Genomic DNA, 17,528 nt, shown 5'->3' with positions numbered 1-17,528 from the left:
ACCTGTACGCACCTAAATCATTCTCATATGTCTGGAATTCCTCAGATAAAAAGACAAAAAAAAAAAAAAGTTATGCGTCACCAACATGCCTTTTGGAAACTGCAACTAATGCCGACTCTCCGCTTCTGATATGTTCTACATATGCAAATACTTCTATAATCGGTGTTCATCATCTACTGAGGTTATGCTTGGCTGCACGCCTGTGGAAAGAAAGTCGAATGCCCTTCACTGCATCAGCTTTTTTGATTGCCGTTGGAAGCGGATGTCGGGTGGCGCTAGCTTTGCCCAAGTCCTGCTTCATGAATTCTGAAATTGCTCCTGCTTCCGCTGCCTTTTCTGCCTGCTACGCTCGCTTGGTAGGACAAGTTGACTGCTCAGCAGATGACCTGCAAGATTCTCTTCTGTGTTTCAGGAAGAGATTGTGTTTGGGGTGCTCACCTGTGACCTGAAACTGAGATGAGAGATGTCTGACGACACGTCACACCCCATCACCCACCTGACAAGATTGAGATGAGCGAGGGGAGAGATATATGCGGAGCTATTTCTGCCTGAGTGGGTTAGGAAGATCCTCGTGTCCGCCAAATTGTCTATCAGGCGACGATATCCAAGGAAAAAGTAACGGATCTACTGCTGACGTTGCTGACAGAGGAACTTTCACAGTTGATCGAACAGATATTCCCTGGATATGCTGAAGGATTAGAGGAGGGGGGCGCTGGTGCATTTGTTACAACCCAACAAGGTGGTGACAATACATTAGCTTTCCTGAAGAACAGCCTAAGCCTTCCGAGTCCTTTGGTGGCCGATGCTGGGGGCTACTAAAAGTCTCCATCCCATTCAGAAGACATTCACACGTCAACCTTTGTTGTTTACCATTAGGGGTTCCTGCACAATTATCTGAATGGACAACACACATTGTGATATTTGAGACTGAGGGCACGGACGAGGCTGTAGAGATTAAATCTGCTGAAGACAACCACGATAACTTGGATGATAAAGAGCAGACCCCAAAGGTAACCTGCCAGTACAGTATAAAACACCTGAGGATAATAACTACCTGGCATCTTTTTTGAACTCATCGTTATCCCGTTATCATCATTTAATGCAGAACGATAGGAAACTGATAAAGATCCCGAGTATAAATACTTGCAAGATAACTCCAGCTGGGGGAAATCAGAAAGGCGCAGATCAGGCTTCCATTCTGGCAGTCACAGGCAGAAATCATTTACCATGTCAGTGCCGGAAATAAAAGTCACTGATTCACCAGACAATGAGCTCATGGATTATGAAGAGGATGCAACCAGTCACCAGTCCCGGAGATATAGTGATGTACGGAGAAGGTCAAGCAGCTCTTCACCACATCGACCACAGTTCCGCCAGTCAATTCCAGACATTCAGATCCAAACAGTAGATACGGATGACCATCAAAGAGTACCAGAATATGAGACACAAGAATACTCAGACAATGTTTTTGACGATTCTCAGAATGAAGAATTCTTCAGTATCGATGCAGAAGGCAGGTCAAGGCGCAAGTCCCATGAAGAGACCTCGTCAGATTCTCAGGGAAGATATCTCACAGAAATTCTCAATACCAAGAGTCGGAGGTCCTTCAGTGACAGTTCACCAGAGAGGTATGGTCGAAGAAAGTCAGTTGCTGAACTAACACCTGAGATGAAAGCCCGCATATCTGTGTTTGAAGAAATAACAGACTTCCAGACAGATATGGCTGTCCCTAGTCACCTGACTGATGTAGAGGTCAGGAGAGTCAATGTTGAATATGGTCATGATCAGGATATCGAGATGAGTAATGATGAAGTGTTCAGCTCTAGCAGCAAAGGCTCTTCCCGACGATCGTCCACACATGGGGATGGTCTTGAAAGGCGAAAGTCAATCAAGGACAAGATTCTAGACATAGAGCGAAGAAAATCTCTCCGAGATGAATCTGTTGATATACCAGACGAGTATTTAGAAGTAAACCCAGCATCAGGAGGAAAACGACCAAGACCTGAGGAAGAAATGTTACTTATAGAACGTAGAAGGTCAACAGGAGGTGAGCTGTTGGACATTAAACGCAGAAAGTCAACAAGAGAAGATGATCTAGGAAATTTAGAAAGGAGGAAGAGTAAGGATGAAAGTGCAGAAAGAAAGTTAAGCAGAGGCGAGATCCAAGATATAAACAGAAGAAGATCATCCACCAAAGGTGAATTGCAGGAGAAGGATAGGAGGATGAGCAAAGAAGAAATCATGACCTCTAAACGTAGAAGATCAACACGTGCTGAATTACAAGAATTAGAAAGAGAAAGACTCAGCAAAGTTGAAATGCAACTCAAGAGGAGGAAGTCATCCCATGGTAGTTCTCATGATGCAGATGGTAGCAGTCGTCGCGAAAGTGTAAATTCTGAAGATCCAAATATTCAGGCAGCTCTGAAAAGCCAGCTGGGGACTCTCCTATTGCTCCCAGAAGCAGGCAATGCAGAAGACTTATCTCATAATTTTGAGACCTTTAGGGAAACAACAGAAGAAACAATTACTCCTGCAGTTATGGCCCGAAGCTTCAGTGAGCTGGAGGCTTCAGAGGGAGTAGAGGATGCAGAATTAGAAGAACAATATTTGAGGGCCATATCTCCCTACCTGAAGTATCGCAAATCCATCAGTGAATTGGAACCTTACATGCAGTTTCAAGATAAAGCTAGTGAAATGAAACCTAAAATTCAAGCTCAACTGTCAGTCACCAGTGAAAGTCATAATGGTGAGGAAGGTTCATTAACAAGACAAGATACTGAGATGCGTAAATCAAGCATGAATTCTGAGCATAATGACGTAACTTCAGGTAGTGAAACTGAGTCGGATTTAGATGTGAAGTGGGAGGTTAATGAAACAGATAATTCTCAGCCTGTCATTGATATTGTGCCAGGCATAGGTAGACGAGAGTCCTCTGGAAGCAGAACGTCTAGAGGTGACCCAGAACTTGTCAACTACCAGACAGTAAATGCAAATGCTGGAAGTGGAGAGCGAGTATCTCGTAGTAATTCTCTTCGCAGGCGCAGCTCAATACCAGTGGTTGATGTAGACCCAGAACTACAAGCTCGTAGATCACAGCGATATCTGGAAATTGCAAGCCAGCAAACCGAGGGACTCTCCAGGGATAAAGTTGATGGGTCTGGAATATCTTCAGATGCAATTTCACAGAATTCCTCGCCAGATGTTGAGGAACCGAGCTCTCAAATGTCTAACACTAAGGGTCGTAAGCCATCATCTGCACCATCAGAGGATCAAAGTGTTGAAATATCAAGAAATTATCTGGAAACCAATGACAAAGATGATGAAATCATCAACACAAATCCTAACAACCAGTCGAATCTTGATATTGAATGGAACTTTGATAAGCCTGTTACAGTTCGTAGGCTTTCCAACATTCCTCTAGATGAGGATGAATATATGATCAACAGGTCGAGTGGACCTAAATATCTAAATGTGCAAAGTGAGGAGGCCCTGGGAGGAAGTGAAATTACCGAGAGGAGAAAGTCCATCAGTGATGTGTTCCCTGAGATTGACTTCCGAAGATCAAGCAGCATTGGAGCAACACTCGATACAATTAACGGTGAAAGTGAGGCAGATATAATGCAAGATGAAGTTTCCACTACCAAGAACTCTTCCCACTCAGTGGCAGAAGTTCAGTCATCAGTGTTCTCTTTACCTGACCTGAACACTTTCATGACAGCACCAAGACCAGAAATGAATTCCGAGAACCAACGTCGCAGAAGTTCAGTTTCTAACTCATCACATGGTGGTCGAAGCCGAAAAAGTTCTGTTTCAGACCATTCACCTCAGGCAAGAAGTCGCAAAAGTTCTCAGTCCAATCTGTCAGCTGATATGAAAAACGTATCACCAGAAACGCATAGTCGCAAAAGTTCTGTTTCAGACCAGTCAGCTGAGAACCAAAACCTTGGAGGCTCAGTCTCACCCAATGTGCTAAGTCGTAGAAATTCATCACTGTCACCACAGAGACGCAGGAGCACAGTTGGTGGCGAGTTTTTGTTCACACAGCCTCGCAAATCAATTGCAGAACTAACTCCAGCCATGTTAGCCAAAATATCAAAGTTTGAAACTGTAGCAGACGACTCACCTATAACTGCTGAAACACAAGATCCCGATTTCCAAACAGATAAGTCACCAGCCATGAATATGCCGGACATCCAGATCCAGACACCAAGTAGTGAGTCTGATAATGAAGATGAGTATGGACAAGATCCAAGTTTTTCACATGGGGTGGCCATACATGAGGAGTCTTCTGACATGGATTATCACAACATACCAAGGGAAAGGGCTAGACAGCTGTCGATTGATGAAGAACTGATGATATTAGAACGGAGATTGTCACAGACTGGAGACTTTCCAGTTGTTGGTGAAAGTACAGACTTCAAAAGACGTAGATCTGCAGCAAGTGAGACTCCAGATATTAAGAGAAGGAAGTCAAGTATATCTCGAAGTATGGGAGAGGAGGATGACATAAGTACAGGGGAAATATTACACTTGGAGCAGAGAAGACTTACAAGACACGAAATTCCTGAAGTATCTGACATGGAAAGCCTAGGATCAGATCGTCGAGGTTCTACACTAAGTAACATCTCAACCTCTGTGCATCGAGGTTCTGCTGTGAGGAACATAGATTATGAACGGCGAGGTTCAGCCGTGAGTAACATCTCAGCTTCCGAAAGGCGAGGGTCAGCTGTGAGTAATATTTCAGCCTCTGAACGGCGAGGTTCTACCAAGAGTAACATCGCTTCTGAACGGCGTGGTTCTTCTGTGAGTAACATCTCGGCTTCTGAAAGGCGAGGTTCTTCTGTGAGTAACTTCTCGGCTTCTGAAAGGCGAGGTTCTGCTGTGAGTAACTCTGAGAGGCGAGGTTCTGCTGTGAGTAACTCTGAGAGGCGAGGTTCTTCTGTAAGTAACATCTCGACTTCTGAAAGGCGAGGTTCTTCTGTTAGTAACATCTCGGCTTCTGAAAGGCGAGGTTCTGCTGTGAGCAACATCTCTACTTCTGAACGACGAGGTTCTGTCATGCGTAACATCTCAGCTTCCGAAAGACGAGGGTCAGCTGTGAGTAATATTTCAGCCTCTGAACGGCGAGGTTCTACCAAGAGTAACATCGCTTCTGAACGGCGAGGTTCTTCTGTAAGTAACATCTCGACTTCTGAAAGGCGAGGTTCTGCTATAAGTAACTCTGAAAGGCGAGGTTCTGCTGTGAGTAACTCTGAGAGGCGAGGTTCTGCTGTGAGTAACTCTGAGAGGCGAGGTTCTGCTGTGAGTAACTCTGAGAGGCGAGGTTCTGCCGTGAGTAACATCTCGGCTTCTGAAAGGCGAGGTTCTTCTGTGAGTAATCTCTCAGCCTCTGAACGGCGTGGTTCTGCCGTAAGTAATATCTCTGAAAGAGAACGTCGTGGCTCAGCTAAAAGTGCTACTTCAGGCAGGAAACGTCAAGGCTCTGCTACAAGTGACATCAGCAAGCAACGTCGAGGCTCAGCCAGAAGCGATGTTCCTGATAAAAAACGTCGAGATTCTGCTAAAAGTGACGTTTCTAATAAGCAACGCCGAAGTTCAGCTAAAAGTGACGTCTCAGCTAAGAAACGTCGGAGCTCTGCCAGAAGTGACGTATCTGAAGTGCAACGTCGAGGCTCTGCCGTAAGTAACAGTTCTGCTAGAAGTGAAGAGATTGATGTAGAAGGTGAGTATTATGATGATGAGCACTATGAAGAAGGGGAATATATTGGTGAAGATGAAGAATATTATGAAGAGGAAGCTGTAGGAGACCAGGATGAGGAATATTTTGAAGAGGAAGAAGAGGTAGAAGGCGAAGAGGAATATGTAGAAGACGAAGATGGTGAATACTATGAAGAAGGTGAAGTCGAAGAAGAGGAAGAATATTACGAAGAAGAGGCTGAAGCAGAAGAAGGTGAAGAATATTATGAAGAGGTAGAAGCGGAGGAAGGTGAAGAGTATTATGAAGAAGGTGAAGTGGAGGAAGGTGAAGAGTATTATGAAGAAGAGGCAGAAGCAGAGGAAGGTGAAGAGTATTATGAAGAAGAAGGTGAAGTGGTAGAAGGCGAAGAGTATTATGAAGAAGAGGCAGAAGCAGAGGAAGGTGAAGAATATTATGAAGAAGGTGAAGGGTATTATGAAGAAGAGGGCGAAGCAGAAGAAATAAATGAATACTATGAAGAAGGTGAAGTAGAGGAAGGTGATGAAGAGGGTGAAGTAGAAGAGGCAGAAGACTATTATGAAGAGGAAGGTGAAGCAGAAGTGGACGAGGACCATGAACGAGATGATGATCAGCCTGATGAAGATCACGGACATGGTCAAGCTGCTCAAGTCAGTGATTCTGATGAAAATGTTAAAGACACAGAGAGTCAGGAGACTAAATATCATAAAGAAGAAGCTGATGAGGATGATTTAGAGTACGCACGGCCTCTTACACCAGACAGGAGATACTTAGAATCACTTAGTGACTCACAGGAAGTGAGTGAAATTCCACACGATCAATCAGAGAACCTAACCAAGGAAGAAGATGAACGGTATCTGAGTGCAGCTTCTCCTTATCTGAATTATCGTAAGTCAATAAGTGAGCTGGAACCTTACCTCGATTTCAAGAAAGAGGTTAGTGACCTTAAACCTGAAATCCAGGCTCAGTTTTTGAGTAGTCATGAAAATGGCCATGATGAAGAACAAAGCCAAGCGCACAGAAAATCGATAGAATATGCAGAATCTGGTAGTCGTCGGGTTTCACAGACCTCACTCTCAGAAAGGAGAGCCTCCAAAAGTTCGAGAGGAGCAACACCAGACATAGAAATTGAGCCCCAGGAGCTACCCACAGTTGAGATTCACGACCCAAGCACTGACTCAGATACAGAAGGGGCAGCGACACTGAATATTCCCAAACCACAAGAACCTAGAAAATCGATTGGAGCTGATGTCTTGCAATTTCTGTTGAGGAGATTCAGTAGTCAGCCTATACCAGACCATCAAAACCTACCAAATGAGGACAGGGAAAATTCAGAGCCACAAACTGAACAGCATGACGAAAAACGCAAATCAGTTCAGTACAACAGTTCAGACAGCGAAACAATTCAAGAAATGGTAGGTGATGCAGGCCGACGAAAGAGCAGTGCAGTGAATCCGGAACTTCTTGCCTCTGGGCTGATCGAGGAACTTGAAAATCGGAGAAAGAAAAGCCTTAGTGAAAATCAACTGGGAGATGCTGAGGCATATCATTCTCTCCCTGAAGATGAGCAAGACACAGGAAACCAGGTATTGGAAGCGGAATGGAAACCTCAGCCACTTCCTCGTACGTCTTTCAGCCATGGAGAACAACTGGATGAAAACATCAAGGATGCTCATGATGTAGAATCAGATTCACAAGACATTGATATTGAAGTTTATCAAAGACTCGGAGGGGATTCATCGTCATTGTCACCAAGACGCTCAGTAGCAAGTATAGCATCAAATAAATCACCAAGGGCATCTCCTTCCCCAAGGAGTTCAACCACTGGCTTGGATATAGCCGAATCAGAATCCAGGAAATATTCTCATGACTTGTCAACAAATGCCGATTCTCTAGACATACAAGATATACCAAATCTGCGTCGCCGTTCAGTAGTTAGACTTCAACCAGAACTAAACTACCCCACTTCAGATGAGGAAGACACCAATTTAGCAGGAAGTATTGATGGTCTTCAAAGGAAGAAATCCAGTGCTAATTCTGATGCTCTCCAGTCGATTGACCAAAGTGGTTTAGAGGCAATGGTTCGTAGACTGAGCAGTCAACCAATACCTACCCACAAAGGCAGTATTGACCAAATGGAAGGTGAAGAATTACAAAAAGTTATCACAGATCCAGATTACTTATCTCCTCATGATACTTTGGCATTGGAAAAATTAATTGATGAACATTTAAAATCCCCAAGGGGTTCAACAGCTGCTCAAGAAACAACAGAGACAGATCTGGAAACTATAATAATGGAAACCTTGAAATCACCAAGGGGGTCAATCATAGGACCAGGGTCACAAAAAGGCTCACCTGCCTTGTCCCCAAGGGCCTCATCAGCAGGTCTGCAATATAAACTCTCTCCCCGTAATTCTTCTGCAGGTCTGAAAGACCAAGAAACACTAGTGAGAGAGAATCAACCTGAGGTACAAGAAGCTGGAGGTCTCGAAACTGAATATGAAGAAAAAGCAGGAGGCCAGCCCCGTCAATCAATTGGAGCAGAGATATTCAACTTCTTAGCTCGTAGGCTTAGTACACAACCAACACCTGAACCTGCTGATGAAAATAGAGATGAGAATACCGAGTCAATTGAAGGATCAACAGTTTTGATTGACTTTCCATCAGTTAAAGAGCCTTCAGTAAGTCTAGGAGTACTGGAATCACCAAGGGGATCAGTTGCAGGGCTGGATGTTGAGATGATACCATCCATTAGGTCTCCAAGAGGCTCATCTGCAGGAATGGATTCAAGAAGGTCATCTAAAGCCTCTTCTGTAGGGCCAGAAAGAGCAAGATCACCAAGAGGATCTTCTGCAGGACTTGAAGCAGAAAGTTCACCAAGAAGCTCAAGGAGATCTTCCAGAGCCTCTTCTGCAGTACCAGAAGTAAGAAGGTCACCAAGAGGCTCAACTGCTGGACTGGAATCAGAAAGGTCACCAAGAGGCTCATCTGCAGGACTTGAAGCAGGAAGATCTCCTAGAGGCTCATCTGTAGGACTGGAAGCAGAAAGGTCACCAAGAGGTTCATCCGCAGGGCTTGAAGCTGAAAGATCCCCGAGAGGATCTTCTGCAGGACTAGAAGCTGAAAAATCACCAAGAAGCTCAAGAAGATCTTCCAGAGCCTCTTCTCCAGTGCCGGAAATAGGAAGGTCACCGAGAGGATCTGTTGGACTCGAATCAGAAAGGTCACCAAGAGGATCTTATGCTGGACTGGAAGCAGAAAGGTCACCAAGAGGCTCATCCGCAGGACTGGAAGCAGAAAGGTCACCAAGAGGCTCATCTGCAGGACTTGAAGCAGAAAGGTCACCAAGAGGATCTGCAGGACTAGAAGCTGAAAAATCACCAAGAAGCTCAAGAAGATCTTCCAGGGCCTCTTCTCCAGTGCCGGAAATAGGAAGGTCACCAAGAGGCTCATCTGCAGGACTGGAAGCACAAAGGTCACCAAGAGGCTCATCCGCAGGGCTTGTAGCAGATTATAGTACTGAGTCAGCTGAAGGCTCTATGGAAGATCTGACTGACATTCCATCAGTCAAAGAACCTTCAGTAAGTCTAGGTGTCCTGGAATCACCAAGGGGGTCGGTTGCAGGGCTGGATGTTGAGACGTTACCATCCGTAAGGTCTCCCAGAGGCTCATCTGCAGGACTGGATTCAAGAAGGTCATCTAAAGCCTCTTCTGTAGGGCCAGAAAGAGCAAGATCTCCTAGAGGATCATCTGCAGGACTTGAAGCAGAAAGGTCACCAAGAGGATCTTCAGCAGGGATAGACTCACGAAGGTCATCTAGAGCCTCTTCTAAAGGACCGGAAAAAGGAAGATCGCCAAGAGGTTCTTCTGCAGGAATGGAAATAGACAGATCTCCAGAAAGGTCTCCAGAAGTATCGGCCGGACCAGAAGCAGAGAGTCAACACCGTCAATCGATTGGAACAGAAATATTCAACTTCTTGGCTCGTAGGCTTAGTACCCAACCAACACCCGAACTTGTTGCAGAAGAAGTTGACTCTAGAGACTCAACCGCAGCAATAGATTCAAGGAGGTCATCTAGTTCCTTTTCTACGGGTCTGGAAAGGGGGAAATCGCCCACGGGCTCTTCTGCAGGATTGGAAGAAAGTATGGATTACGATACAAACTCAGTAGAAGTAAGAGATTTAAATGAGATTCCACAAATGGATGAGTTGTCGGTACGTTTAGGCGTCCTGGAATCACCAAGGGGATCTATTGCAGGACTGGACACTCAGATAATGCTTTCTGAAAGGTCACCAAGAACCTCCTCTGCAGGGATAGACTCAAGAAGGTCATCTAAATCCTCCGCAGGAACAGAAAAAGGATCACCAAGAGGATCTTCTGCTGGACTGGAGACAGAAAGGTCACCAAGAGGCTCATCTGCAGGACTGGAAGCAGTAAGGTCACCAAGAGGCTCATCTGCAGGACTGGAAGCAGTAAGGTCACCAAGAGGCTCATCTGCAGGACTGGAAGCAGTAAGGTCACCAAGAGGCTCATCTGCAGGACTGGAGACAGAAAGGTCACAAAGAGGCTCATCTGCAGGACTGGAAGCAGTAAGGTCACCAAGAGGCTCATCTGCAGGACTGGAGGCAGAAAGGTCACCAAGAGGCTCATCTGCAGGACTGGAAGCAGTAAGGTCACCAAGAGGCTCATCTGCAGGACTGGAGACAGAAAGGTCACCAAGAGGCTCATCTGCAGGACTGGAAGCAGAAAGGTCACCAAGAGGCTCATCTGCAGGACTGGAAGCAGTAAGGTCACCAAGAGGCTCATCTGCAGGACTGGAGGCAGAAAGGTCACCAAGAGGCTCATCTGCAGGACTGGAAGCAGAAAGGTCACCAAGAGGATCTTCTGCAGGACTGGAAGCAGTAAGGTCACCAAGAGGCTCATCTGCAGGACTGGAAGCAGAAAGGTCACCAAGAGGCTCATCTGCAGGACTGGAAGCAGTAAGGTCACCAAGAGGCTCATCTGCAGGACTGGAAGCAGAAAGGTCACCAAGAGGCTCATCTGCAGGACTGGAAGCAGAAAGGTCACCAAGAGGCTCATCTGCAGGACTGGAGGCAGAAAGGTCACCAAGAGGCTCATCTGCAGGACTAGAAGCAGTAAGGTCACCAAGAGGCTCATCTGCAGGACTTGAAGCAGTAAGGTCACCAAGAGGCTCATCTGCAGGACTTGAAGCAGTAAGGTCACCAAGAGGATCTTCTGCTGGTTTAGAAGCAGAAAGGTCACCAAGAGGCTCATCTGCAGGACTGGAAGCAGAAAGGTCACCAAGAGGCTCATCTGCAGGACTGGAAGCAGTAAGGTCACCAAGAGGATCTTCTGCTGGTTTAGAAGCAGAAAGGTCACCAAGAGGCTCATCTGCAGGGCTGGAAGCAGAAAGGTCACCAAGAGGATCTTCTGCAGGACTTGAAACAGAAAGGTCACCAAGAGGCTCATCTGCAGGACTGGAAGCAGAAAGGTCACCAAGAGGCTCATCTGCAGGGCTGGAAGCACAAAGGTCACCCAGAGGCTCATCTGCAGGACTGGAAGTAGAAAGGTCACCAAGAGGCTCATCTGCAGGACTGGAAGCAGAAAGGTCACCAAGAAGCTCATCTACAGGACTAGAATCAGTACGGTCACCAAGGGGCTCTTATGCTGGACTGGAAGCAGAAAGGTCACCAAGAGGCTCATCTGCAGGACTGGAAGCAGTAAGGTCACCAAGAGGCTCATCTGTAGGACTTGAAGCAGAAAGGTCACCAAGAGGCTCATCTGCAGGACTGGAAGCAGAAAGGTCACCAAGAGGCTCATCTGCAGGACTAGAAGCAGAAAGGTCACCAAGAGGCTCTTCTGTTGGACTGGAAGCTGAAAGGTCACCAAGAGGCTCATCTGCAGGAAGAGAATCAAGAAGATCATCTAGAGCCTCTTCTCCAGGACTTGAAAGAGGAATATCACCTATGGAGTCCTCTGTTGGACTAGAACCAGAAAATGAAGATTACGATATTGAATCTGTGGAAGTGAGAGATCTGAATGAGATTCCACAGGTGGAAGAGTTATCAGTACATCTAGGTGTCCTGGAATCACCAAGGGGGTCAGTTGCAGAGCTGGATGTTGAAATGATACCATCCGTAAGGTCTCCCAGAGGCTCATTTGCAGGACTGGATTCAAGAAGGTCATCTAAAGCCTCTACTGTAGGGCCAGAAAGAGCAAGATCACCAAGAGGATCTTCTGCAGGACTTGAAGCAGAAAGGTCACCAAGAGGCTCCTCTGCAGGACTGGAAGCAGAAAGTTCACCAAGAAGCTCAAGGAGGTCTTCCAGAGCCTCGTCTGCGGTACCAGAAGTAGGAAAGTCACCAAGAGAATCTGTTGGACCTGAAGCAGAAAGGTCACCAAGAGGCTCATCTGCAGGACTGGAAGCAGGAAGGTCACCAAGAGGCTCATCTGCAGGACTGGAAGCAGAAAGGTCACCAAGAGGCTCATCTGCAGGACTGGAAGCAGAAAGTTCACCAAGAAGCTCAAGGAGATCTTCCAGAGCCTCTTCTGCAGTACCAGAGGTAGGAAGGTCACCAAGAGGCTCATCCGCAGGACTGGAAGCAGGAAGGTCACCAAGAGGCTCATCTGCAAGACTGGAAGCAGAAAGGTCACCAAGAGGCTCATCTGCTGGACTGGAAGCACAAAGGTCACCAAGAGGCTCATCCGCAGGACTTGTAGCAGATTATAGTACTGAGTCAGCTGAAGGCTCTATGGAAGATCTGACTGGCATTCCATCAGTCAAAGAACCTTCAGTAAGTCTAGGTGTCCTGGAATCACCAAGGGGGTCGGTTGCAGGGCTGGATGTTGAGACGATACCATCCGTAAGGTCTCCCAGAGGCTCATCTGCAGGACTGGATTCAAGAAGGTCATCTAAAGCCTCTTCTGTAGGGCCAGAAAGAGCAAGATCTCCTAGAGGATCATCTGCAGGACTTGAAGCTGAAAGGTCACCAAGAGGCTCATCTGCAGGACTTGAAGCTGAAAGGTCACCAAGAGGCTCATCTGCAGGACTTGAAGTTGAAAGGTCACCAAGAGGATCCTCTGCAGGACTGGAAGCAGAAAGTTCACCAAGAAGCTCAAGGAGATCTTCCAGAGCCTCTTCTGCAGTACCAGAGGTAGGAAGGTCACCAAGAGGCTCATCCGCAGGACTTGAATCAGAAAGGTCACCAAGAGGCTCATCTGCAGGACTGGAAGCAGAAAGGTCACCAAGAGGCTCATCTGCAGGACTGGAAGCAGAAAGTTCACCAAGAAGCTCAAGGAGATCTTCCAGAGCCTCTTCTGCAGTACCAGAGGTAGGAAGGTCACCAAGAGGCTCATCCGCAGGACTGGAAGCAGGAAGGTCACCAAGAGGCTCATCTGCAGGACTGGAAGCAGAAAGGTCACCAAGAGGCTCATCTGCTGGACTGGAAGCACAAAGGTCACCAAGAGGCTCATCCGCAGGACTTGTAGCAGATTATAGTACTGAGTCAGCTGAAGGCTCTATGGAAGATCTGACTGGCATTCCATCAGTCAAAGAACCTTCAGTAAGTCTAGGTGTCCTGGAATCACCAAGGGGGTCAGTTGCAGGGCTGGATGTTGAGATGATACCATCCATTAGGTCTCCCAGAGGCTCATCTGCAGGACTGGATTCAAGAAGGTCATCTAAAGCCTCTTCTGTAGGGCCAGAAAGAGCAAGATCACCAAGAGGCTCATCTGCAGGACTGGAAGCTGAAAGGTCACCAAGAGGCTCATCTGCAGGACTTGAAGCTGAAAGGTCACCAAGAGGCTCATCTGCAGGACTTGAAGTTGAAAGGTCACCAAGAGGATCCTCTGCAGGACTGGAAGCAGAAAGTTCACCAAGAAGCTCAAGATCTTCCAGAGCCTCTTCTGCAGTACCAGAGGTAGGAAGGTCACCAAGAGGCTCATCCGCAGGACTTGAATCAGAAAGGTCACCAAGAGGCTCATCTGTTGGACTTGAAGCAGAAAGGTCACCAAGAGGCTCATCTGCAGGACTTGAAGCACAAAGGTCACCAAGAGGCTCATCTGTTGGACTTGAAACAGAAAGGTCACCAAGAGGATCTTCTGCAGGACTTGAAACTGAAACTTCAAGAAGCTCAAGAAGATCTTCCAGAGCCTCTTCTCCAGTGCCGGAAATAGGAAGGTCACCGAGAGGATCTGTCGGACTTGAATCAGAAAGGTCACCAAGAGGCTCAACTGCAGGACTTGAAGCCACCGAGATTGAAATGGAAGAGTCATCAAGAGCTTCCGATAGCCTAGAAGCAGAAAGTCAACCTCGTAAGTCAATTGGAGTGGAAATATTCAACTTCTTGGCTCGTAGGCTTAGTACCCAACCTACACCTGAAATTGTAGCAGGAGATTATAGTACTGAGTCAGCTGAAGGCTCTATGGAAGATCTGACTGACATTCCATCAGTCAAAGAACCTTCAGTAAGTCTCGGTGTCCTGGAATCACCAAGGGGGTCGGTTGCAGGGCTGGATGTTGAGACGATACCATCCGTAAGGTCTCCCAGAGGCTCATCTGCAGGACTGGATTCAAGAAGGTCATCTAAAGCCTCTTCTGTAGGGCCAGAAAGAGGATCATCTGCAGAACTTGAAGCAGTAAGGTCACCAAGAGGTTCATCAGCAGGACTGGAAGCAGAAAGATCACCAAGAGGCTCATCAGCAGGACTGGAAGCAGAAAGGTCACCAAGAGGCTCATCTGCAGGACTTGAAGCAGAAAGGTCACCAAGAGGCTCAGCTGCAGGGCTGGAAGGAGAAAGGTCACCAAGAGGCTCATCTGCAGGACTGGAAGCAGAAAGGTCACCAAGAGGCTCATCTGCTGGACTGGAAGCAGAAAGGTCTCCAAGAGGCTCATCTGCAGGACTTGAAGCAGTAAGGTCGCCAAGAGGCTCATCTGCAGGACTGGAAGCAGTAAGGTCACCAAGAGGCTCATCTGCAGGACTGGAAGCACAAAGGTCACCAAGAGGCTCATCTGCAGGACTGGAAGTAGAAAGGTCACCAAGAGATTCATCTGCAGGACTTGAAGCAGTAAGGTCACCAAGAGGCTCATCTGCAGGACTTGAAGCGCAAAGGTCACCAAGAGGCTCATCTGCAGGACTGGAAGCAGAAAGGTCACCAAGAGGCTCATCTGCAGGACTGGAAGCACAAAAGTCACCAAGAGGCTCATCTGCAGGACTAGAAGCACAAAGGTCACCAAGAGGCTCAACTGCAGGACTTGAAGCAGAAAGGTCACCAAGAGGCTCTTATGCTGGACTAGAAGCAGAAAGGTCACCAAGAGGATCTTATGCTGGACTTGAAGCAGAAAGGTCACTAAGAGGCTCATCTGCAGGACTGGAATCAGAAAGGTCACCAAGAGGCTCTTATGCTGGACTGGAAGCACAAAGGTCACCAAGAGGCTCATCTGCAGGACTGGAGGCAGAGAGGTCACCAAGAGGCTCTTATGCTGGTCTAGAAGCACAAAGGTCACCAAGAGGCTCATCTGCAGGACTAGAAGCAGAAAGGTCTCCAAGAGGATCTTCTGCAGGACTTGAAGCAGTAAGGTCACCAAGAGGCTCATCTGCAGGACTAGAAGCAGAAAGGTCACCAAGAGGCTCATCTGCAGGACTAGAAGTAGAAAGGTCACCAAGAGACTCTTATGCTGGACTGGAGGCAGAAAGGTCACCAAGAGGCTCATCTGCAGGACTAGAAGCAGAAAGGTCACCAAGAGGCTCATCTGCAGGGCTTGAAGCAGTAAGGTCGCCAAGAGGCTCATCTGCAGGACTTGAAGCAGAAAGGTCACCAAGAGGCTCTTATGCTGGACTGGAGGCAGAAAGGTCACCAAGAGGCTCATCTGCAGGACTAGAAGCAGAAAGGTCACCAAGAGGCTCTTATGCTGGACTGGAGGCAGAAAGGTCACCAAGAGGCTCATCTGCAGGACTGGAAGCACAAAGGTCACCAAGAGGCTCTTATGCTGGACTGGAGGCAGAGAGGTTACCAAGAGGCTCATCTGCAGGACTAGAAGCAGAAAGGTCACCAAGAGGCTCATCTGCAGGACTGGAAGCAGAAAGGTCACCAAGAGGCTCTTATGCTGGACTGGAGGCAGAAAGGTCACCAAGAGGCTCATCTGCAGGACTAGAAGCAGAAAGGTCACCAAGAGGCTCTTATGCTGGACTGGAGGCAGAGAGGTCACCAAGAGGCTCATCTGCAGGACTTGGAGCAGAAAGGTCTCCAAGAGGCTCATCTGCAGGACTAGAAGCAGAAAGGTCACCAAGAGGCTCTTATGCTGGACTGGAGGCAGAGAGGTCACCAAGAGGCTCATCTGCAGGACTTGGAGCAGAAAGGTCACCAAGAGGATCTTCTGCTGGACTTGAAGCAATAAGGTCACCAAGAGGCTCATCTGCAGGACTTGAAGCAGAAAGGTCACCAAGAGGCTCATCTGCAGGACTAGAAGCAGAAAGGTCACCAAGAGGATCTTCTGCTGGACTTGAAGCAATAAGGTCACCAAGAGGCTCATCTGCAGGACTTGAAGCAGAAAGGTCACCAAGAGGCTCATCTGCAGGACTAGAAGCAGAAAGGTCACCAAGAGGCTCTTATGCTGGACTGGAGGCAGAAAGGTCACCAAGAGGCTCATCTGCAGGACTTGAAGCAGAAAGGTCACCAAGAGGCTCATCTGCAGGACTGGAGGCAGAAAGGTCACCAAGAGGCTCATCTGCAGGACTAGAAGCAGAAAGGTCACCAAGAGGATCTTCTGCTGGACTTGAAGCAATAAGGTCACCAAGAGGCTCATCTGCAGGACTTGAAGCAGAAAGGTCACCAAGAGGCTCATCTGCAGGACTAGAAGCAGAAAGGTCACCAAGAGGCTCTTATGCTGGACTGGAGGCAGAAAGGTCACCAAGAGGCTCATCTGCAGGACTTGAAGCAGAAAGGTCACCAAGAGGCTCATCTGCAGGACTGGAGGCAGAGAGGTCACCAAGAGGATCTTCTGCTGGACTTGAAGCAATAAGGTCACCAAGAGGCTCATCTGCAGGACTTGAAGCAGAAAGGTCACCAAGAGGCTCATCTGCAGGACTAGAAGCAGAAAGGTCACCAAGAGGCTCTTATGCTGGACTGGAGGCAGAAAGGTCACCAAGAGGCTCATCTGCAGGACTTGAAGCAGAAAGGTCACCAAGAGGCTCATCTGCAGGACTGGAGGCAGAGAGGTCACCAAGAGGATCTTCTGCAGGACTTGAAGCAATAAGGTCACCAAGAGGCTCATCTGCAGGACTAGAAGCACAAAGGTCACCAAGAGGATCTTCTGCTGGACTTGAAGCAATAAGGTCACCAAGAGGCTCATCTGCAGGACTGGAAGCAGAAAGGTCACCAAGAGGCTCATCTGCAGGACTGGAGGCAGAGAGGTCACCAAGAGGATCTTCTGCTGGACTTGAAGCAATAAGGTCACCAAGAGGCTCATCTGCAGGACTGGAAGCAGAAAGGTCACCAAGAGGCTCATCTGCAGGACTGGAAGCACAAAGGTCTCCAAGAGGCTCATCTGCAGGACTTGAAGCAGTAAGGTCACCAAGAGGCTCATCTGCAGGACTGGAAGCAGAAAGGTCGCCAAGAGGCTCATCTGCAGGACTGGAAGCAGTAAGGTCACCAAGAGGCTCATCTGCAGGACTTGAAGCAGAAAGGTCACCAAGAGGATCTTCTGCTGGACTTGAAGCAATAAGGTCACCAAGAGGCTCATCTGCAGGACTGGAAGCACAAAGGTCTCCAAGAAGCTCAGCTGTTGGAATAGAAACAATGTCAATTGAAGAGCC

At 47.6% G+C, this 17,528-nt stretch overlaps 1 protein-coding gene across 1 annotated transcript in view; it reads left to right on the top strand.

The window, feature by feature from the left end:
• Window positions 1–416: 416 nt before the first annotated feature.
• The window catches only part of LOC113828736 (filaggrin), a 25,342-nt gene continuing 8,230 nt past the window's right edge, over window positions 417–17,528 (top strand). Inside the window, exon 1 of the mRNA XM_070142380.1 lies at window positions 417–17,528. This exon is cut by the window's right edge and continues 3,366 nt beyond it. Coding sequence (XP_069998481.1) covers window positions 1,228–17,528 — 16,301 coding nt within the window. The 5' untranslated portion in view covers window positions 417–1,227.

This window comes from Penaeus vannamei, chromosome 29 (genome assembly GCF_042767895.1).
Source record: "Penaeus vannamei isolate JL-2024 chromosome 29, ASM4276789v1, whole genome shotgun sequence".
Classification (NCBI taxonomy): domain Eukaryota; kingdom Metazoa; phylum Arthropoda; class Malacostraca; order Decapoda; family Penaeidae; genus Penaeus; species Penaeus vannamei.
Note: the sequence above shows the minus strand (reverse complement) of the source record. Positions and strands in the feature narration are given on the sequence as shown.